Source organism: Epinephelus moara, chromosome 1 (assembly GCF_006386435.1).
Source record: "Epinephelus moara isolate mb chromosome 1, YSFRI_EMoa_1.0, whole genome shotgun sequence".
NCBI lineage: Eukaryota > Metazoa > Chordata > Actinopteri > Perciformes > Serranidae > Epinephelus > Epinephelus moara.
This window is the reverse complement of record NC_065506.1, coordinates 11,430,926-11,455,725: the sequence shown is the minus strand read 5'-3', so window position 1 is coordinate 11,455,725 and position 24,800 is coordinate 11,430,926. Positions and strand designations below refer to the sequence as shown.

The following is a 24,800-nucleotide window of genomic DNA, read 5'->3' as shown; positions in this document are numbered from 1 at the left end:
GGTGGAGAAGACCGCTGCAATAAAGGACACTGCCACTCACCTCTACAATATCAGAGTTGGTTCTGCTCTCGTGCGGTTCATTGTACTCGGTGTATTTCAGGAGGACTTTGTCCATGTCGGTGCTGGCATACTGGAACAGCTTGTTGGAGCTGTTGAAGATGATGAGGGCGATTTCACAGTCACACAGAACGCTCAACTCGTAGGCTTTCTTCATCAGACCAAACTTCCTCTTCATGAAAGTCACCTAGGGAGACAAAAACTGAGGGTCAGTCTTTTTTTCTTTGAACATCCATCCTGATATAAAAGGATGAGGGACTGTGAGGAGAGTCTGGCTTGGAAGTTTCCCACAGAATCAGAATCTATGCATGGTGATAGATGTTGGGGGGAGGGGTCATTGTGTATCTGTTTGTCTACCCACTCTTAATTCAGAGGTTTTTGTGGGTCCATGAATGCAGTGCAGGCAGAACTTTTTTCCTCTGCAGCAGTTTGAGGAGTCACAGGTTGGGTTATTGATCTGTTTCAATCAGAGCTGATCAGATCAGGTCGATGGATGAAAAGGGCAGCTGTTTGTGAGTGAATGCAAACTTTCACACCCAGCACAATAAACATTTAGGTTTCTTTTTCACTGCACCTTGCATCCTGCTGCTCTGTCTGTTTCGAGAGGACACTCTGCGCTAAGAGAACATGGAGCAATGAATAACTGAACGGTATATATAACAACAGTGCACCTAAATGAATGTGTTGGGAACCCTGGTTAAGTTGGGAAACTAAAAGCATCAAACAACTCAGTCCTTGTTCAGAAGCACTTTTCAGACAGACAAACCATCAGTTTACGTGCAGGCAGAACAAAATGGCCAACTGATTGCTTTTAAAACCATTTTGAAACCCAAATTTGATGCTCAGCTGGACATTCTTACCATTTTCTCTTCTTTTTTTCCCCCTAAAGCATATTCTTAACTGTCCTCTACATCAAAAGGTTTCATTATTTGTACAATAAATACATAACAGCAGAAGACCATGGACTGTAAAAAAAGAACTAAGGGACATTGCCATTGTGATGTCACCTATACTGGATTGTGGCTTTGAAGCCTTGAATTTGGCATTTTGGTTGTGGCCATCTGGGACTGAATCCAAATGTCCACCCTCTGACTGAGCCCTCTTGGAATTCAATATTGTGATGTGTTCACTGTCATCATGAGACAAGCAAGGGCATGAGACTACAAGCTAAAAGCTGCTAATAGACGGGCCTTAAGTCTGTTTCACTCGTTGTCTTGGAAATGTTCGAGGGACAATTACAATCATGTAAATTGTCTGTCCCTGCAGACAAGAAGATATAAATCTCCATTTATAGGCTTTCTTTGTAAGTGAACAAAATGATAGTCATACATTTTTATACAACATTTAGGCTACATACACTCAAACTGAAAGGTTGTAAATAAGGACTGGACTATGACTAGATAAATTGGGTATTACTTACATTGGAGGACTTTCTTTTGTTTTTTGGGTTCTTTTTTTGGATTTATATACAGCATGTATAGGCACTGTTACTACATATTAACCATATAACTGTAACATGATGTGGTTGAATATTATTTCTGGCCCACATGATTTGTTTTGTTTCTGTAGTTGGCAGGTGGAAAAACTATGTCATGTCTGTATTGCAGTGAATTGTGGGTTACTAAATCAGTGATTCAGCTGCTGCTCTTACCCCACACAACTGATAATGAAACACTGAACACAGCCATAATGCGGGCTACTGACACAAAATCAACTGACACTGAAATACACAGTCAGTGCTGACAGAACCAGCGATAAGAAGTGATTCAAAATGTGTCTGTGTCACACAGGAAGGGGAGAGGGAGGAGGGAGGAGGGAGGAGGGAGGAGGGTGGAGGTGGAAGAAGGATAGGGGTAACCAAATGAGGGTGGCAATAACCTGGAAAGTGGCGATGACTGGAACGCCACTGATAGAGTGGATAATACATGTGGGTGGGGAAACCAACTGAGTGATGTTTTCCCTCCCTCAATGATTGCTATGTGTTGTGCCTCCATCATATTCCTAGAAAGTCCACATACTGTCAGTAAACCTTTCTCTGACATATGAAACTAAAAAAAAAACATTCCACCCACACAGTGTTACATAGTGTGGCATCTAAAATGACAACAAGCACATCTGAAACCTCCATGTTCCCCCAAGCCAAAAAAATGCACCTCTACCACAAGGCTAGAATAAAATGTTTGGAGTGCATAGGTCAAACATCGATCATACTGTCATCACCTCTTTTGTTTCTGGTGCGCATTTAACTCCCTGCAATGAGTCATCTGTGTTTATCTGCGTATGTTTTCCTTCCATCATGGCCTCCGGGATCCTGACTCATGTCATCATGTATCTAGAGGCTGCCTTCACACCCTCTCACACCTCCAAGTTTTCCAGTAATGCAGAGTATCAGGTATTGGTCCTCGTCTACCTGTTACATTTCTACACATTCACAGCTCTGCAGCTCTGGCTGCTGAGCAGTTTTACTGGAGCAGTTAGTAGTTCAGGTGCTTGCTCAAGGGCCATGAATCAGAAGTTGATGATGATGTGAAGAGTCTTGCTTCTTACTACAATTGTCCCTGAAAACAGTCAAATGTTAGTACTGACACATGGAGACGGAGCAGAGTAATCTGCATTTTAAGTAGACTTGTACTCTATTCACAGGTTTATACAGTTTCAGTATCTCCAAAGATTTAAATTGGTGTTCTGCCAAGCGTTGCAATTCAGGGAAGGTAAGTCTAACTTATCCTATAATCAAGACTTTTAAAAGAGGGGTTAGGAAGAGGAGGAATTTCTGAATCTGACCTGATCAGGATGTTGTCAGCTGGCTGTGGTCATAAGCTGTAGAGATATGGGTCAGTAGGGGCCTGCTACACTGCTCTACTGGGCCGTTATCAGCTCATCCAATGGCCATTACCACATTGTTACATTTCACTGTCACCTTCCTTGGGGTTAGGCACCAAAATCACATGGTTAGGTTTAGAAAAAGGTCATGGTTGGGCATAAATATTTGTTTTACGTCAGACTCGAAGCCTACGTCCTGGGTAAAAGTACTGTGTTTGACTCATCCTTCACTCATTCCTCCCATCCTAGATGTGGACTCCCATGAAAGCCCTTTCTTGAGGAAAGTTTCATTTCGGCTACTGATAATGGCCTTCTCAGCCTAACAGTAGGTGTGGCAGGCCCCTACTAAAGCATATCTATGACGCTTATCACCACTGATAACAGCTATCTAATGGCCTAGTAACAACCAAACTGGCTGTACAGGCTGGCAGTTTACTTCTGGGGTGTTTTAGGCAAGCGTGTGTGCATCTCAGAGATATTTTATCTGTACAGAAAAAAATGCCCACACATCTCCCATACTGCTCTACTCTTCTTGCTCTGACATGCTCCTGAAATCAAGAAACAAATTCCTCTTTACCATGGCATCTTACATCTTACTGCTTCCCATAGCACCTCCTCTCCACTACTGGGAATAAGCTGGTCTATCTGCTGTAACTTCTGAGTGTTGACCTCCTCAGAAGAAATAACGCTTCCTCTAAAGTGGTCCTCACTGAAAGTCAGATGACTGACACATGCAGAGTGGAAACTGTAGCTTTCATGAGTCCGATGTTGGGTTAAATGTGTGGAACCTGGTGACTTACAGCCACTTACAGCCTAACTCGGAGGCTTTTACACAGGGAGCTGTGGAGTGTACCATTATATGCATGATAGCACTGGGGCTTTTTATATTTTATAGCACAGGAAGCCAGATAGAAACAGTTATTTAATCTCCTATTTAGTCATTAAAGTATATTTTCATAAAACATGTTAACATTTTTTCCCATTGGGGGAGATATAATGTCACAATTTGTCTCCAGTGCAGTTTAATTTGTTTTTGAAACGTCTGAGGCGCAAAGTGTCCTCAGCCAAGATGTTGGTGCTCATGCGACATCACATGTTCCAGTTAGGGAGCAAAGACTGCATCAGATGGCCAACCAAGTTCATGTTCAACCAAGCTGAACATTTGCACTAATGCCAGAAGCATTTGGAACAGTAGCAGTCTCTGAATAAATGTTGCAACTCATTACCGTAACTAGATTAGACGATAGTGGTAAAACGGACGCCACAGTTCTCAGTGTCATTCCAAGGGCAGTTAAAAGTTGCGAGGGTTTTTTACAGTAACCTCTTAAATAATGTTTGAAATTAAGATAATTATTCTTCAGCATGACTTGCAAATACATTCCTGTAACAAAGAACTACCTTGTTCCTCTTTTAGAATGTAAGTGTGACTCCTGATATCTGGTGTATCTCTGCTGCATCTGTCTACTGTCATTATTAATATACATTCTGCATAGTGTGTAATAGTGTGTTAGTTTAAAAAAAAAGGAAAACCAGCTAAAAACACTTGATGCGCTTGAAAGATAAAATGAGAACACAAGCCAACTTCCCAAAATAGAGTACAAGAAGCTAAATATACAGCAGGCTGCGGCGATGCACACCCGACAGCTAAAGCAGTGTCTATCTAAAAAGGCTCTGGCCAAGACAACCAAACATCAAATATAAACATCATCCCAGATATTTATTTTCCAGCCACATCCCTATTTCCAGAGCCTGAGCCTTCCTTCCAGACAGGCTGGTATTTGTTGTGCTGTTGGGGGTGATATATATAGAAGAGACAGACAGAGAGGGATTGCAGTGGGCAGCACTGTGGCTGGTGAGGAGAGAAGGCCACTGTGTGTCCCTGACACTGACCCACCCTGCTAATGACAGGGTGCCGTCCGGACCCGGCTAACCCCAAATTACTGCCCTCGCCACCAGCTGTGACCACTGCACTCTTAAAGTAAAACAGCTTAGAGGAATCATAAGGAGTTCTTTAGATTGAAACCAAAGGGGATCCGCAGAAGGTTCTGTGAGGGATCCCTTCTTGAAATGTTCATGAACCTGTTAATACTTGCATATCCATGTAATATTCTGTCTTTCTAAAAAGAATTCTAAAGGGCTACTTTTCAAATGTCAACTCCACCTCAGTTTATTGCTCATTTGGGTTCTTTGAACACAGTGATAACCCTGGTTGTGAGAGTGGGATCTCAGCAGGATTCAGGGCCACACATCATCACATCACATATTTTGAAAGCTAACCAAAGCTGCCTCCAGATGTTGTTTACCACAGTAGAATTATACAGGGTGTTTTGTATGGAGGTATGTTGTAATACAACACACAGGGGAAATGATCAACAGAGTAGTGTCAGAGATAAAGAGCATATACATTACAGAAGCTAATGTGCACAGGAGGTTTTTTGCCCATTTTTTTTGTGTGCTGAAAACAAATACGCATATTTTTTTCTATAGATGATGCAGTCCTCATATGAGTTATAACCATAGACTGTATAAAAATAATGGATGTGGCCAACATGACATCATCCATTGGTTTGTCGACTCCTGTTTTGAAACCCCGATTATGGCATTTTGACGAGGGCACTACTGGTAGATGGCCTGTAACTCAAAGCAGGCACACCCCTAAACATGCATAACTTTAAGCCTTAATAAAATTTAAAATGAGGCGGCACGGAGGTGCAGGGATTAGCACCATCCGGATTCAAATTCATGTTGACTTTGCACGTTTTCCTCATGTCAGCATGAGTTTTCTCGAGGTTCTCCAGCTTCCTCCCACAATCCAAAGACATGCAGGTTAGGTTAACTGGTGACTAATTATCCCGTGGGTGTGATTGTGAGTTTGAGTGGTTGTCTGTCCCTGTGTGTCATCCCTGTGATAGTCCAGTGACCTGTCCAGGGTGTGGCCCGCCTCTCGCCAAATGTCAGCTGGAATAGGCTGCAGCCCTCCCAGGACCCTGTACCAGGGATAAGCAACTACAGATAATGGATGAATGAATGAAAATTTAAATGGGTTAGTTTTATATGAGTTATATAAAAAACCCTGTACAGTTGGTATGAATGGTGAACTAGCTATAGAGACCGAAACAGTTTTTTGTACCAGGCTGCAAACATTTAATTTTACTTGTGAAGTTTAACATGGGGGGGTCTATGGGGATTGACTCGGTTTTGGAACAAGCCTCAAGAGGCCATTCAAGGAACTACAGCTTTTAGCACTTCAGCGTTGGCTTCATTTTTCAGCCCCAGAGGTTGCCACTTCAAAAACAATCCAATGGATATAACAAGGCAACAATACTGCATGGGTTATGTTGCTGTACTGCAAGGGGCTTTGAATAAGCATACAATAAATGGCTAAGAAGTAAAATGAGATGCCACGTGAAGAGGACTCTTACCTGTCGGTTCCTCTCATCGACGATTCGCGTGATCTGGATCTTCTTCCTCCCCATTGCCAAAACAACTTCCTCAAACCGCCGAAGATGAATATCAGTGGGCTCCAGATGGGTCAACAGACAATCCTTAACACATAGTTCCACTGTCAGCTCTGTTACTCCAGTATCAGTTTGGCATGGCTTGCTGAAAAAGAGCAAGACAGAGACCGGATCAACTGAAGTCACAGTGTTTTTCAGCCATTACAGTATGAAAAGTGGCACAAACAGTTATATACAGCAAATGCATTCAAACATTGCACAGATCATATAGTGAGTGTTCACAGGAGTGTCACTAGACAAACAGTCAGAGATTCCTTGCACCAAAACAAAAGGCAATATAAAAAAATCCAAGTCAGTACTTGGGCAGAATATTTTTGCACTCTCTGACTGACTTAACAACAAATACTATTCTTAAAGTTGAACAAATGAACAAATGACAGTTTGATATGGGTCTTTTCTGGAGACATTTTTGACTCACTACTTCAAATAATTCTGTACAAACATTACCATGCAACCAACTAGATAAGTGCTTTTTAAATCAGCCTTCATGCTTTCTTTTCATTCTTCTATTTGTCCATTTTCTCCTCAAACTTGGTATTACCATCATGCTGCTTTGCACTCTTTGTCACAATTAATTCCACTTTTGTCCTGGGAAGTATGAAGACACCAGCTGCTTCATTTCACCTGACAGCAAAGAGCTTCACCAGGAGGGCATAAAGTGCACATAGGTTCAGTGACCAACCAGCAGGACTCACTAGTAGAGCAATAAAGACTTGATCTCTTACAGGTTTCCCTGCCACAAAGGCACTAGACTGAACCAGCATTTCTGCCACAGAAGAGCGCAGGAGTGTTACTCTCTTTTGTTCTTCTCAGAGGTCTTTTGCTTTGGAATTCAATCTGTGACCACTGGATTTACATTAAATACATCAAGGACACAAGAGCACAACAGCTGAGAAAGACCATTAGAATTAAATCAAGTGCATCTACTTCATCACACACCTCGTCTAGCTGGCTCCAAACTCTCCTCCACAGAAACACTCCTTCATGCGCACCAACATGAATATTCAGCCCTGCAGTCCTGAGAGCAACCGTCTCTGCTCTCCTTCTCTCTCCTCTTGCAGGAGTGCCCACCTGCCTGACTGTGTCCCTCCTCTCCTCAGCCTCAGCGTTTCTGAGCCCTGCCTTCCTCCAGAGCTCCTTAGCTCTTTCCTAATCTCATCTGATCTGGGAGGAGGCAGAGAGTGAGGCGAAGCCGGGCTTTATCCAACCCTTTCTGGATTACTGCAGCATGTGGATCCCAGAGCTGAGCCACCAAAACCCCCACTGCAGGCCCAGTTCACAGGGTTGAGAGATGGGAGAAATACATTTGTCTTGCGACGCTGGAAATTTATTGGTGATTATTTGCTGATTTAAATGACCTCTATATTTGATCAAAATAATATAACTGTGTGCCAGTCAAATGCCCCATACAGCAGATAAATCAAATTAAATGGAAAATCCCATGATGATTTGAAATGCATTTAAAAGCTAGTCGCCATTCCCTAGTATGGTATGGTAATGTGGGCTTTCCCTTTGAGTGATTATTTTAGAGCTTCCTGAGAATACAGTCCTGAAACATTTACACGCTTAGTTGTATATGATGGCAATTGGTTTGCAAGAGACTGCACGCTATCCTCTAACCCCTCCAGTTCACCAGCAGCCCAGATCCCAGCTGACCCTGCCAAGTCAGTTCAGGGTACACACTGTAACAGACAAAGGCTCCTTGCATATTTGGGATTTAAAGGTCACAAGGATTTATCTGTTTTACAATCTGGATGATTTGATGGCAAGACTCAAATACTTTGAAAGGAGAAAAAGAGTCCTTTGTACCACTCTACTGTGCTGCTTTCTCCATGAGAAAATAATTTTTTTTTAGTACATGCTCTAGAGTGATGGTTCGGTTTAATTTCTATGTTATATTGCTAAGTTTGAATCAGCTAAATTCTTGTAGCAGTGTGAAGTCACTCTACTGCTCTCTTCAAGTTTGGAAAATCCTTAAAAAGTGGAGGGTGTTTTCTTCTGTAACTTACCAATAGGGTAGTGATAAATGAGTTATTGTGTTGAAAAGAATGCACTGATCTGCCGAAAGATATAACGTACCGGCCTTCGTTAAAAAAAATCGATTCTTTTAACATAAAAGTCAACCCCGTGAGCAAAAACCTCAGGTTCAGCCATTCTCAATATTCTACAACCTACTATGACCGCTTTTTTGACTTCGGCTCCAAGCTGACATCATACATTGACAATTTCCTTATATGATCATCTGCTCCAGGAATGCTATGGCAAGTATATTACACAGCCTGAAGCTACATGCTAACATCAAGGACTGACTGGGGGGGGTTTAAGAGACAGGCACTTAAACAGAGCGTTTAGGCCAGAGGGTGAATACAGGTGTTACAGCACAGACAGTTTGAGGAAAACAAAGGTTGTTTTTTTTAACATTAAAGCATGTAAACATGTTATGGTCGAAACATAAAATACAAGTATGAACCTGAAAATGAGTACAATAAGTCCCCTTTAAACATTCCAAACCACAATAATTAAACTGAATAGAAACTACTCTCTCATCTGCCAGGATTGAAAAGCTGAAACTGGGACTGATGTAGTGCTACTGCTACTGTTACTATGGCCAATGCCAGTGGTAAATATTATAGCCACTGCTTATGCCACTACGCAATTAGACGATACTGTTTGTCAGATGACGCTTGGTTTTATATATCTAGTGCAATTACATGTAGTGAAATACTGTAAAATAAATATAACTTTCTGAGTCTTGTTTTGAATAATATTTAAACATGTTTTATTCTATAGATTAAGAATAGTTTCACATTACTGCAAAAGTTGATTTAGCCTAATGTATATAAAGTTTTAACTAGTCACTGCTGAAATGAATAATCAAATTAAATTAAGACAGAAATCCAATAATCACTCTTAAATTAAATTGCCAACTTGACAAATTGAATTTAATCAAATTGCTGTTGAGCAAGCATTTCACATCCCTAATCAACTCTGTCAACCCTGTATAGACACTAATTTGTTTTCCCAAATAAGGAAACACTTGGAAAAACTCTTGCATGGATTATATTCTCTGGCAATGGGCTTTCAAGTGTAGGAACATTTATTTACCACATGGAAAGGTGATTGGGGTGTAAGGTGGAGTAAAATGTCCAGGACTTTGACACAAGAGACTGGGGTTCACACTCTGAGTCCTGTGGGTGGTTCATTTTAAGCATCAAAGGTTCTCTGGTAAAGGTTAGGGGAGAAATGGTTTCAGTTAACTTTAATTAAATTCAACATGTTTGGTTTCATGCTTCAAATCTGTGGACTTTGTCGATATTAAACCAATTATCATAACCTTAAACAAGTGCTGTGCTGTGAATGCTACAGGCGGATACAATCTGTGACTTTGTAGATATGTTCATTAACAAAAGTTTCTCATTATGTTGATTAAAAAAGGTCATCTGGGCTATATTACATATCTTACAAAATGCATTTGCTGTTGCAAATTAGTGCAATATGAATGTGTTTCTGGTTGAGGTTCATTGTTCACACTGACAGTAGGTACCTAGTGTCCTCCTGCTGTCCTGTGACTGCTTTATTATTTGTAATAGTGGTGAGAAATGGAAGCTTAAATACAGCATACATACAATATAAATGAAATACAAATATTACCAACTGTTTAGAGACAATTTTCTCTATGTAATGATCAGGCTGCAGTGTCTGTAAAGCAGTGATGGAGCCTGTTCTACATCTACATCTCACATCCCAGACAAGTTGTCCTGATCAATGCAGATGTAATATGTTACTATGGCAGAAACTCTATCTTGCTGACGTAAAAATCAATACAACCCATGGGACGAGCCAATGAGCTGCAGCAACCGGCAATCACACAAACATCTACAAGGTTGAGCTCCATATTGTAATTTCATTATATCCAAAAGAAAAGTCACACCTAATCTAATGCAATGAGCACAATTTTAAAACAGTTTTTATGGTAATTCAGGAGTGAATCCTCTTGAGTCTCTATTAATTTTTGAATTTTTAACCTCTGGCAATTTCCAAGTATCTTCAGATGATATATTAAAATGGATTTGTAGTACTTTGGAATAAAACTGTTGGTTACACAGTTTCACACTAAACTCAAAAGCCTAAAACACAACCAGTGTATTAGTCACATGCTGCATGAATCTGTATTCATCTGATGTCTGTATCCTTTTCCTTTAATCATATTGGAGTGTATGTTTTTGGTATCATATGATTAATTTTCTGGATATTCAGCAAATTGGAAAATAACTTTTATATCTATTTTATTAATTTCCTCAAATGGAAAAAAAAAAGATCAAACATCACTAAAACAGCTCGGTGGTTTTCTAATCTACGCTTGCCTCTGACCTTCTCAACGCCTCACTTTAACTTCAGAATATACCCCCCACCCCCGGATGGATCCTTAACAAGAAGTGCTAAGCCCCCGGAGCGAACCTCACAGCCAAACGCTCTTCTCTTTATCTCACCCATGAAATCCAATTCCTGTGGATCTTTGGAAGCGTGACCATGCTTTGTAAGGGTGTGAAACACACTTTTCCAAGGTTGGATTGCACAGGATTTCAAATCTGTTACTATGCCTGCCCAAACAATAGCAAAATGTCACTTATTGTGTTGATAAAAGGAGCCTAAGGGTTCCCATTTAACATTTTTTCTACACATAAAGTATGACTGCGTGATGAGCAGAAAATAAACATGTTCTTTTCTGTTTGATAAAACAGTATTTCTGATTGGCGAATATAGAAGATATTTACTATTTTGAAAATTGCACAGTCTCAAGTGTTTGCTCACATGAATACAAGGCAGGCCTCCAGAAAGGGTCTGATATATAAACCACTCTCATGTCTGTAGGTTAAGTATGAAGCTGGAACCAGGAGATGGTTAGCCTAGCTTAGCATAAAGACTGGAAACAGGATGAAACTAGCTAGCTAGCCTTGTTCTGCACCATGCAGATATGAGAGTGGTATCGATCTTCTCCCCAAAGTCTTGTAAGTAAATTAAGTAAATTTCTAAAAATGTCCATTACTTTAAAAGAATTCCTAGATTTTAGGGGTGGAAATGGACGACTCCCACCCCCCACCATCACTAGTTATTATTGTTGGTGCCTCTATCAACCGGATTGCTTTTTCGTTTTCCTTCAAGTTGAGACTACCAACAACACAGAACAAAAGTGTGAGTTTACTCATTATATTAGTCTATAATGAAGACTTGAAAGCAGACAGAGATGTTGCCAGGCTCCCAACCTGACAAGATTGCCAGTCAGCCTCCATTTCCCCAGCAGATCTCACTTGGAGGCAGACATAACTGCATCATGAAAGTGAAGTTAATAGGAAACCAGTCTAAACGCAGATGGTGTCATTATTCTATAGCCATTACATTGTGTAATCAACATTGACTTCATAATTATACGCTAAAGCAAAAAACACGTCTATTGCCAGTTTAATTTTGTGACTGACTGATTGATATATTGGTATTTTACAGGATCCCTGAATAACCACCATTGATAAGTAAGGTACCTAACTCCATATTACATCCTCAGCAAATCCTCAGTTGGTGACAGTAAACAGTAGACCCTGACCTATGACTGTACTGGACAGTTCTTAGGAAACATGAAGTCTACAAAGTGGGAGTGAGGCGTCACAGCAGTGCAGTGGTGGTGCAGTTCAGTGCTGTTGCCAGCAAAAGAGTTGTGCCAGCCAGCCGGGGACTTTCTGTGTTTGCATGGTCACCCTGTGCCTGCGTGGGTTTCCTCCCACAGTCCAAAGACATCCAGACTAGACTAAGGTGTAATCAATAATGTAATGATCTTTGTGCTCTTGTCAGCAAAGTTGGGCAGCATCTGACAATTGGAAATGTTCAAATACAAGGGATCTGACTTGAAATCACCACATGGTCAAGTAATTGAGAAGTCTTCATACAGTACCACAGAATGATGACAGCAGGACTGGACAGAGCTAAAACACAGAGGAAAACTCCTCCACACTACCGACTTCCTACAGTACTTCCTGTTTCATGACCTGTCCGTCTGACCGCGGCGTGAAAGAAGAAGAAGAATTCCCCCTCCCAACCACCTCCTCCCACACAGATCAGGATGAAAATTTTTCTCAGTAAGTTGGGCATAAATGTGTTGTCTAAACTGACTTACATTAAGTGAAAAACAGAATAAGGTTCAATTCCTATGCAACACAAATAACAGACATTGGCTGAAGGGTTATCTGAGATAATTAATACCACAACCCCCTTTTGTAGACAAAAATAATAATACCAATTGAGCATTTCAAGGCTAAAATGCTTCCTTAGTAAAGTGACTCTGTTGTGCACAACAGATTTCTTCAGTACATTTTTTTTCCCTGAAGAAATCAATGGGCGTCTCTTTGTGTTCTCTAAGTGGTGTCTTAACTTGTTCAGCTTCACATTGTCAGAAGCTGATATTCTGAGACACACAACCCACTGTGGTCTGTCTTCATTAGCCTACCCACTGTTGTACTGGTGAAGCTGAGGGTAAGATATGCCTCGTCATATTTTCTTGTCTTTGTTTTGGGCGTTGTGACGTTTGGTGGAGATTCTGCTTTTGGTTTACCTGGCAGTTCTTTCACAAACTTTTCCATGCTTTGCTACCAGTGCAGAATCGCGTTGGGTCCAGCTTCATATTTACTGACAAGATTTCCATATCCAACTCTCTGCAAGACTGTGAATGAGAGTTTTATCCATAATTTCAAGCTATTGGGGTTGACCCCTGAAAGTCGGAGATTCAATCATCAGTCGGAGAACCCTCAGTCGACTGAGACTGCTTCAAGTCCAGCAGTTGTTTTTCCTTTTTTTTGCCTGTCAGTGTGCTCTGTACTTTTGGGGACGTTTTGGTCTCTGGATTTTGCTGTTCTTTGTTACAGGCAGCTGTGGACACGACACAGGGGAGGAGAGGCTTTGCCCTTAAGGCTCCGAAATAATGTTGTCTTCTGCCCTTTGCTTAGAAGTGCTTAATCCCCAGCCCTGTTTGATCTATCAAGTTCTTCATGGAAAAAAGGAACAAATTGTCGAATATTTGCGTTGAACAGCCAAATCTGATTTGAGTGGCATGATTATGAGTCAGCTACAGCCATGCAAACTATTCCTTTAAATCAACCATCCAGGAACACAGACAACAGAGATGATACAAACTCAGGCTCAGTTCGTCTTAAGCTCTTATCTGCCTCCTTTCTCTACTAACAGCAATTAGGGCAAACCATACTGCAATTACAGTATGTGATACAGAGGAAATTACGTTTTGGATCTTGTAGACATTGACTGCTCCAAATTGGCTTTTTCACACTTTGAAGGCCCATTTATGCTCCCTTTACATATGAAAATGTATACGTCCGTTTCAAACGATGTTACCGTCACTGCCCACATACTTCCATGCACCCTTTACGTTGGCATGGATGTTAACCAATATATCCACCAGGGGGCAGCCCAGAGTCAAAAGTTTATGACAACAACAAACTCAAAACCAAACATGGCGACTGTGGAGGAGATATTGACAATGTACCTCTTGCATAAAAGCCATAAACAGAGGCAGCGTTGTAGGAGGCGGCGGTCGGTGAGGCCATTAAATACATCGCGACTGGAGGACGGAGAATTCCTTTCCTCAGAAAGTTCTGCCATTGTTATTTCTTCTTCGTGTCTCACTAGAGCTACGTATCGGGTAGTGACAGCAACACTGCCCCCACGGTTTCCGGTGGTACTGCTCCGTTTGGCCCGTATCCGTAAGCTTTATGGAAACGTGCAGAAATACGGACGAAATGAACGCGGAGCACGGACAGAAGACTCCGTCCGTATCCGGATCCGTATTTAACGTTGAGCATAAATGGGCCTTAACACTGACTGATGGTTTTCCATCCTTTGCTACTGTAAGCGTTTAAGTGTTACCTTTAAAACTTAGAAAATGATTCTTCTGGTTGTTCTTCAGATAATGGTTTGGAAACTCTTGCATCTATCTGCATGTGTGTGCACAAAGACTGTACCATGCATTCATCTTTTAGCATCCAGTGTGCAGGAGACCAAAGCAGGGCCCCTCTACCACTGTCCCGGTGACCCCAATAAACCCTCAGGTCAACAATAAGTGTAAAAAAGCAAACTCTAAAAAAAAACACACAGCTCTAACATCATGAGCACTAATTAATAGCCCTCCCTCCTTCAGCGTCTTCTCATGTAAAGAATAAACAGAGCCTGAGCTGCTGAAGGTTAATCATGCTGGGTCTGAAACAGCACCAGGTTGTTTTCGGCACAAAGCATCACAGAGTAATTGGCGACCCTTTCATCCCTCCTCCTCATTAAAGACCATGGGTTCATCTCTAATTGTGTTGACCCCACCGTGACCTCTGCTCCAGTCACTCCAACAGTGAATCAATGAGGCGTCAAGCTGTTGCTACCCAGCATGCACCACTAGGTAACCCCTCAATCTTCTGCTATCAGTAGAATAAAACAACCACTGTTTCAATATGTGCGAGACTGAACATCATTTTGGTGGATTATAGATGGGCCTGGTTGTCAGCGCAGAAACAGCCATGGTGAGATTCGTGGCCATTTGCTGGAAGATGAAAGAGTTTCTGTTTCATCACTGTTTGAAAAAGTGTTAAGGACTGATGACACAGATTCCATATTCTCGTCTTTACCTTCCCTGCAGCTTTGCTCATCTCCTTGCTCTCCTATACTTCCCTTTTTCCCTCAATCTTGTCCTTCTTCCTCTAGCAGCTTATTTGCATTGTATCCATCAGCATGGAGAGAGAGAGCCTCTTTAGCTCAAGGCATAACTAGGCGGACTGATAGAAGATTCTTCTCCCCCGCTAGCCCGGACATTCTTTGAAGTTCTCATAAGTGGAGTTTTTATTAAAGTTCTTATGGGAACTTCTCCATGTTAAACAGGCAGGCAGTGTGGTGGACCTGCTCCCTGAGGGAGGTGGAGTGAGATCAGGCTTGTTTACTGTCTGAAGTGTTTAACACTTCCCTGTTTAGAGTAGCACTCGATGTGCCGACCCTCCCCACATGCCCAGTTGTGAATTTTCTTTGATGTAAGGAGAGCGAATGACAATTTATGTAAAAACATAATGGAGTTGCAGCTACTTAAAAGAACCAGCGATGAAATTAGCATTTTCTTATGCAAATGATGCTCTGGCGCAATACATGATGTTTGAATAAGCAGAAGTTAATTCACACGTCACAACCAGCAACTACAGCCGCAAATGACTCTCCTTGTAAATCTGCCCAATGACAAAACCTGAGATTCAGTAAAGTCAGTGTTACAGTGTTCCACTTCATCCTTTTCTATGGCTCATTGTGTGTTTTATAGAAAGACAGGAGCAAGGAAACCAAGTGCTGCTGTTGTCTGCTACCAGGCACGGCAGGAGCACGGACTGTGATTAATTCATCACCCACAGTCAGATGGGCTAGCCTCTGGTATCATGCAGCCCGAGTATCGACGCTGGCCTCTGCTGCTTTGCAGGTCACTGAGCTAATGAGTTTTTGCCCGAAATGTAATAATTAAACTCATCTCCCTCCACCAGCAGCCTAGCCATTTAATGCCAGGCTGAAGGCCAGGGAGATTAGATGGCTTAAAGTGTCATCTGCCATACCACCAACTCCCCATCAGTTAGCAAACTGAGATGCTGTGGTAGTATGGTACTCTGTCAAGTACTGTATGAGTCACGATAAGGAGATGAGAGTCAAGCAAATTCTCTGTGAGTATGTGTATATAAATTTATGTCAAGACATGATAATGACACAATACAAAATGTGTTTTTACAAAAAAAGATAATAAATTAGTGAATTTCACATTCAACAAGCCCACAGACTCAGGGCTGAATCCACTGACACCCTTTTCTCCGGCGTGCTGCACAGTTACTCACAATCTCCCAGCCTTGTAAAAACTCTAAGACAGCAGTCTACTCATTTAATTACTGGCCCACTGTGATGTCATTTCATTATTGTGTTGCTTTTATGACAGTGGCAGTGGGATAAGATTTTCCTGTCTCAACACAGAGACACTGATGTCATGCCTGCAGCACAGATGGAAACACAAGCTGCCTTGTAAAATATGGCTATGCTTCCATACTCTCTGTTCCTTTCATAAAAAACACTAATTGGTCTTCAGCTGAACTTTCAATACTGACACAATACGTCCATTTCTGCTCTCTGCCACTGTCATATTTCCATGCAAAGTTGATAGAAGAGCTGTGATACTGAGGCGAAGTGATCTCGGACCAAGGTGAAGTGATACTGTCTTGATTAAATATATTATTTCCAAAATGTAATCATGCAGCATGTACAGTATAATATTTATAACAGGCAAAAGAGGCCACAGCTCAGCTGGGCCAATAAAATAAAAATTCCAACCACAACTGCTCCCAAACAATTCCATGTCAGGACCCCCCAACACACTCTACTTTGACTGCAGTACCTGGGTTCAAGCCTGTATAGCATTTGCCTGTCAAGTCTTCCTGACAAAGACACTAACGCCAGCAGTGAAGTGCAGCCTGCAGTGAGCTGCCATGCAAGACCATGGAAAGCTGCGGCAGCTACTTTAAGCTGCGGCCGTTTGATACTGTGGCAAAGGGCAGCCAAACTAAAAGCTTAGGATTCTAACTTTTAGCACTGAATTGCAGCCAGAAAATACCTGCAGCCAATCAGTAAAGAGAGTCATGTTGAACTTGTTACAAAGATTTCTTCCACTTGAAACATATGAACACACCAGGTGTGCTCCGCCGCTGCTTGGTGTATTTTCAATGTGATACCTACTAGCTTTCTGAGAATTAAATGCCTATTTCCTTTGCAGTAATCAGTGAAGAAGTAGATGCAAATATTCAAGAAAGTAAAATATCTGACCAGAGGCAGAGCTGCTGTTAAACAGCCTCAACTAACTTTATTTTATCAACATTAACACTATTGGGAAAGTAGCAAAATAACACAAACAAAAAAAACAGGCCAAATGTAACTTAATTCAAATGAAATTACACTATTGAGGTACAAGGAAAATGGGGGCGCGAGCAAGTAACAAAACGTGTAGCTCAGCGTGTGACGTAAACAGTGACGTACTCCGAGGGAAGCCGCGGCTGGTCAGTCCTTTGGCGATTCTCTCATAAGTTGGCCTGTCCTTCACCGTTCCCGTCACTTGACAATGGCCTCTTCGTTTGCGAGGGCGCGCAATTCCTTGTCTCCCCAGTTGCTCATCTTTACAGTGTCTGTCAGGTTTGCGTTTCCCTCTTGCTACTAGCTGCTCATTCCTGCTATGAGCTGTTTCCTGTTTGTCCACTGCCAGTGGGTCGCACGTGCGGCATCATCAACAGCTCCTCCCACAAGTCATCAACAGCCCCTCCCGTGGCGGAAGGGCACCTCGTTCTTTTTAAACCAAAAAGATTCCGCCAATATGTTTACCCCTACGCAGCGGAAAATTGGGCACCTCGGATCAACTCGCCAATCCGGCTCTGTGTGTCTAAACGGTCGCAGCTTGCCTGCAAAACAACATTCGCCGAAAATCTGGCAGTGTAAAAGGGGCTAATGTTATGTGACTCACAGTCAGGGCAGCTTGGATGGGTATAAAATTCTCCCAGTTTAATCATCAGTGCAACAGATTAACAACTGCATTAGAATATCTCATTTTTATTTATACTAAGTCTAACGTTAAATCCTCTTCACATAAAAAAGTATGTTAACTTATACTCCCATGCATTTTGGCAAGAAGCACCCAAATGCAGAGCTTAAAATGATGTTACGTGCATCGTTGACAGTGGGCAGAATCTACAGACTATGCTGTTGAGATAACAATCAAGCTTATATATTTATAATAACAATGTATTGACTAACAATGTGAAAGCAATGTGACAAAGGGGACATTTGTAGTGATGAAGCAACAGCTCCTCTCAATTTTAAGAGCCTAATAGAGAGTTTCAGCTCATTGCTTAGCTGTCTGGCCACAGCTTTACTGTTTTAGTTCGCTCTCACTACTCTAATAGGCGACGTTCACACGGCAAGCCCTTAGTGTTTAATTCAGATTTACTGTTCCTGTTTTCTGTTTGGCTGTCCACATCATTTTCCAATGTGGCCGATATCAGATTAGAGTGTGAACTGGTCACGGTCCTGAACTGAACCACATGCATTTAGTGTAGATGAGTTTGCAGAGCCACAAAGCTTCATCACTGAGAAGTATCTCTAGCCTTTGATCTACTAAATGATATTATAATGAATTCTTTAACATTCTTGTTTGTTCCTACTCTCATTGAAATTCTGTGCTTTCAGCAAAGTAATATCATCCTTTTAATGTTGTGAAGAGATGGTAAGTAGATCTGAGACCTCTATCCTGAGGGTCCTTCAGGCAATCTCCTACCCCCACCCCTAACCCCCCCAAGATACACACACACATACACTATCATCTCTCTTTGAGATTACCGGGTAAGAAGTGGACTCTTTTTTAAGTTGGGATATGAACGGGACAAGTAGAGTTCAGTCGGAGCCATTATACAAGTTATTCCACAGGCATTCATCCTGTATCAGTCTCACATCAGTGGTGAGTGTTGAAGTGTTGAAAAGTGCACTTCAAGTGAGAGTACCACTAAAGCATCTTCAGGTGAAGTGTGAGTGGATTATGGAGATGAATAACTGACAAATTCTCAAAGCTTTGGCATGCATTTCAAGTGGCTGAACTTTTGTATGGTGAGCTTCAAGCAACATTTTTTTTTTAAAGTTCAGCCTTGAATTTGTTGTGTTTCGACATCCAAGACAACCATTTCTCCTGATCAATAGCAGGGTGCTTTCAGTATGCACACAAACACATTCCACTTGATGATGTTTTTTACCACTACAGCTTCTGTAAGTTGTAAAGAAGGAAACTACTTAGATTTAAAAGCCACTATTCAAGCCGACAGTAGTTCAATATCATTTAATGAAACAAAAGTACTGCATACATCTTAATCAGAATAAAGCCTTACTCTCATTATAAGTGAAGATGGATTTTTAAGTGCTTGTAAATGCAGCCAATGTTAAAACAGCTTTTAGCATCATAATATAACCTCATTATAACGTGAATTTCTTGTCCTTGAAAAAAATGTGCGATCTCAGAGTTGGTTAGAATTGTTAATAGCTGGTATAGCTCCTCCATCCTGCAAACCGACTGCAGACTATTCTAGGGAGAACTTACTGTATGAGTAAATGTACACATTTTCACTTGGATTGCTGGCGTGAGAGGAGATATTACAGCTGGGATCAGATGGGTCACCTGGGATTAAGGTGTATAATTGGTGGAAGCCATGTGTGAGATGACACTGGGTGCTTCTGTGAGATATTACCATCAGTCTGAGCAGCCTAGGTACAGCAAGGCAAACTGACAAACATCTGTTGTCATCAAACAACCAAATTACTTCCTCTTTGTTATTGATATTTTGCATTCGTACTGACCTGAATTTACATATCAACACTCACATCTTCAGTAGATACAGACAATCCCATGTATCATATGTCAACTGAGAAGTGCTACAGACAATCAGCCAACCAATATCGTGCATGTACTGTATGTCAGAGGTAAGTAAAGCTGTCCAAAATCATTATAATGTCAAAACAAAGTAAAAACAAGCCAGAGACTGAATTTAACCAGAACTGCCTTTTAGCTGCTGTATTTGACTTACAAGGATATATTCATTTTCATAATAATAATATCTACTGGGTTCAAGCCTGGTGGGGCTGAAACCCATGTGGTTTTTGTGCTAATTTATTTTTCTTCAAGAACGTTTTTTCACATTTCTGTGAGATGGTACATCATAGACACATTAAATTTTCACCAATGATTGGAAGTTGATACCACATGCTGTTCAACAAGTATAAACCCAACTGGCCTGATGTCAACAAATTAAAGCTCAAATTTAAAAAGTCACAACTCCTATGCAGTGAGTCTGATTCACATAAAAGTTGGTACAGACATCCATCTATGTGCACTCTACAACAAGTTTACCTCAAGAATCATTATAGTCTGCCTGCCTAGATTTTCCACCATTTTGAATTTTCTGAAAAACACATTTCTGACAACTCCTCTTAAACCATAGGTCTGATTTGGTACATTTCTAATGTACTGACCCATCAGCTTCAAAGTCCTTCTGTTAGTTTTTTAAGGCACATAATCACAGGATATCTTTCATAACAATGTTGAACCACAACTGTAAAATTATTTGAAATTGCTCAATAGGAGGCGCCACAAGTTCCAAACAACTTCACTAGCCTGGTGCAAATTTGACCATAAATCAATGACAGTTTGTCCAAATACTCAGTGAATATTCTTATTCTCTGTTGAAACATGTCCCCAAAATGTTTTAGCAATTGACCAATAGAGGGTGACAGGTTAGCAAAGAGGAGTATGGCCCTGCACAGATTTGGTCATAAATGAAAAAGCATCTGTTCAATTATCATAAAACCTCTTAGTTATCTTCGATGCAGGTGTCAGAAACTATAAGAACAAAAGCTGTGAAGGATCAAGACTTCTGACAGTCCGGAGAGCTCTAAGTTAAACATTATACTCTTGAATAGAGTCTGTGGAAGTTGCTGGTATAACCTATTCCTCAACTCAGCAAGAAGTGAGAGTGTCTTCATGTACAGCCATCATTAATAAAGTGTTGGCACCATTAAGAACAGTGTCAGGACTCTGAGCAGACCCAAACCGCTCTCTGGTCTGGACCCTGTCTCTGCAAATCAACACTGAGTTTAATTAAGCCAAGCCACGCTACCATTGACCCAACATTACTGTTTAACTTGGCAGGGCAAAGGGAAACCTATTTACTGTGTGAAACAAAGGCAGTTTTATATGGCTGCAGGAAAGTAGATTGCAAGGCTAATATTTGGAAATTGTTTTATTTGATTTCTGTATTTATTGAGTGTAATTTCTGAGCTCCTCTGCGTAATTTTTAGCATCAAACGTGCGGGTGTGTGGCCCAGCGGTCAGACGGCAGGCAGCCAGAGGTTTGGCTGGTTTGGAAGGACCAGCTCAGGCCTGATTACTGGGGCGTCCCCGCAGGAAGAGTTCTCAAGTCCAATAGATTAGGAGCTCTTCCAGAAACCACAGCAAGAGGAGAGGAGAGGAGACTGGAGAGAACATCGACCAAAGCCTTCACGAGAAGGTATTGCTCAACACAGTAAACATGATTGCAATCTTACTTCCCTATAAAGATACACATAAAATGCATTTTATATTTCCCCTGACCCCTCAACACTGTCTGCAAGTAATTTGAATCAGGAGAGCCAAAGTTGCATAATGCAGCTCTGAACATTTCAGTAAATATTCTGTGCTGAGCTCACTGTAGCTTACTTCAATTAACTGAAATTGTGGTTTTATAACATTAAAACCCAAATAGTTGTGATAATTAGTCAGAGCCGTCCCCAAGCAAAGAAAAAGATATGGCCTAAGTAGAACCAGAAAATGAGGTCCAGTCAATAAAACTGTTTTGGTGCTGGATGGCCGACACTTGATTGGATATTGTGGGAGCTGCTGCAAGAAATTTAAGGAGGAAAAAGTGAATTCATAAAGAGGCATCAGATATTACCTGAAAGTGTTTGGTACATGCCCTGGCAGGAGGAGGAACTTCAACCTCAAACTTGAAGGACGGATATAGGGGAGACGATATTACAGACAGCAATTCCTCCCCTAGCTCTGAGTTTCTGAAAGAAAAAAATTAAAAAGCCTTATTTTCCTTATTTCTTGTTTTTTTTGTTTTGTTTTTAAACACAATAGTCAAACTGTAGTATTTAGCTAGGATCCCACTGCATGCTGTGATTTGCTAGTGCCTGTCACGTTGACCCGTTGATGTCGGAAGCAGTAAGGATTAGGGCAAAGAAGTTATGGTTTCAGATATTCACTGAGATTAAAGAGGTAAATTTTTGAGAAATGTAGGGTACTACCAGGACAGGATTTCCAACACATTAATTTATTTGTGCCACAAATACAATATCTACCACCACTTATCGATTTTTTATTTTTTGTGCTGGACCGTTCATTGGGAGTGCTATGTATACTGTTTGGTAAAAACGACAAAAGACAAAAGAAAAAGGAACTGATAGGACACAGAGAGTCAGGTGACATAGCAACAAGCACAGGACCTTTCTACACAAATAAAACAGGAGTTCAGGTTCCATATGAATCAATGTTAGCTTATCATTTTCAGACTTAACTGACCCATTAATTTCATTTTTTTTATGCATAAAGCTGCTAAGAGCACACTGTGTACATACATTTTAGCTGGAAAATTGAATAGACCCATTTGTGACATATTTCAATGCTGCCAGGATTCCCAGGAATATATACCTGGGTGTAAATAACATTTTTTGCTAGAGTGTAAGCAGCCACATTGGCTATTCCAATCAGGGTACAAATAGCATTGTTGGCAACAGACCCCTGGGTGCTAATAGCATCTGCCAATTTTAAATTGTAGTTGCACCTAATGAAGACGATAGTGTTCTGCTTTAGTTACCAAAGAAGGAAGGCAATCCTTTCTGTTATTCTGGAGATTTGATAAGAGCACTAATTCACCTCTTAAGAACACTTCTCTCATTCACAACAGACTGCTTTCTCCTAAAATGAGTCATCACACACAGACACAAGTGTGCACAAAAATGTTTGTGTGAAGACCATCTGTAATGAATGAAGCCATAATTCTGGCTGTGTTGAAACCACCAGTGAAAATACAAGAATCATTTTTCCAAAACAGATATGATGTCTGTATAATCACATCAAATAGAAGAGGAATATCCCACGTGTGTTGTAAAAACCTGAAGATTTAAGTGCAGCAGGCGGAACTAATACCAGCCTGTGCTGTTCCATAATCACATCAGTCTGGATGTTAGCATCAGCACAGACAGGTAACAAGCACACAACAAGCCTCCACAGCAAGAACAGTCATCTAAACCTCTCATCTTCTCTGCTGTGTGTGATACAGCATGTCATTGGTTTAGCCAGGCATCGCCACTGCTAATCAAAGTGGATAAGAAATGCATTAGTCCACACAGGGGCAGTCTGCATTGGCTCGGGCCCGCAAAAGCAGGCCATGTAATTGACTAGAAAAAACGAAGTCAGTCAGTCAGTCAGTCAGTCAGTCAGTCACGGAGGACTCGAAATAGCCTCTCAATAAAATACATGCTCACACACACATACAGTGCAGCCTCTATTTCTTCAGCGTGTGGTGCAAAAAGAGGAGTCTGTCCTTCAGAAGTGTTGCTATTTCTGTTTACCACAAGTCCCCAAATATTCTATCATTAGGGAAACTAGGAGGGAAAGGAAATACCTCTGGGGAAGACATGGACTCCATACAGCCGCACAAAGGAACCTAACTGCCATGGTGGACAAGTGGTTAAAGACTGTCATGTTACTGGTAACAGCATTTATTTCCACAATATCCACGTGCGCATTCATGTAGAAGTGCAACAGAAGTGATATTTTCTCACTTCTTTTAAGAAATCATCAGCATTTTCTACTAACTGATTAAACAACCTATAACCAGTTCATCAAGCTTTTACATTTATGGTTATAAATACCCAGAATTTGGTGTACCTTTCATGGGAAAATCTAAAGAAAAAAAAATGAATATAATGTTTGGTGAGCTGAACTGAGTACTAAATAATGAGCATGAGCAACAAGCACCATCACTATGGCTAAATCATGCTGCACCACCCTGACTTGTGTAACAATGTGAAAGCGCTTGAATATGCAGTAGAGTTCATGGCAGTGACATGTTAAGTTTAAAAAAAATGAAGCTTAGAAACTATTTTTTTCAAATGAAATCATGGTCTTCAAAGTTCATTTTACCTCTACATAATACAGTAATTTTATTTATTTATTGCATGGCGGAGTGTCGCTGGACACTCCGCCATGGTGGACAAGTGGTTGCACTTGCTTACTACCTCTCTAGATGACAATGCACTTGATGTCAGTTCAAACCTGAGCCATTATACTTGATGTATAACATAAGTCTTCTGTAGCGGCCTAGCAGATATTAACTTTTGCTATGGCCAACTGAAATACAATACAGGCATTATCACAATCTCAAGCACCAGGCACAAAGAAGAAGAAGCATTTGTCCCAGCTAATCACACAAGCCAGAAGGGACAGACACATAAATCACTTCAGTGTGTAGGAATGGAAATGGAACATATTATTTATAACTATGTTTACATTAAAGGGCCAGTGTGTAATATTTGGCATGGTTTATTGTCAATCTGAATCTGAATATTCTACCCATTAATATGTTTATACAAGTGTATAATCGCTATAAAATAAAATTCGTTTGGTTTTCGTAGCCTTATAATTATGCTTTTATATATATATATAGCAAGGGCCTTGCTTTAGAGAGGTCGCCATCTTGCGCCGCCATGTATGTACGG

The 24,800-nt window shown here is 41.0% G+C and overlaps 1 protein-coding gene across 5 annotated transcripts in view; it reads right to left on the bottom strand.

The window, feature by feature from the left end:
• The window catches only part of LOC126392684 (myocyte-specific enhancer factor 2A-like), a 56,277-nt gene that overhangs the window by 23,588 nt on the left and 7,889 nt on the right, over nucleotides 1-24,800 (bottom strand). For 2 of the 5 annotated variants that reach the window (XM_050048241.1, XM_050048250.1), the window contains 3 exons: nucleotides 21,971-22,085; nucleotides 6,303-6,483; nucleotides 41-244 (listed from right to left, as the gene is read on the bottom strand). In XM_050048241.1, coding sequence (XP_049904198.1) covers nucleotides 41-244; nucleotides 6,303-6,356 — 258 coding nt within the window. In that variant the 5' untranslated portion in view covers nucleotides 6,357-6,483; nucleotides 21,971-22,085. Of the gene's footprint in view, nucleotides 1-40; nucleotides 245-6,302; nucleotides 6,484-7,337; nucleotides 7,506-21,970; nucleotides 22,086-24,800 lie in introns of those variants that run through there. The other 3 variants (XM_050048266.1, XM_050048274.1, XM_050048258.1) reach the window with 2 other exon arrangements.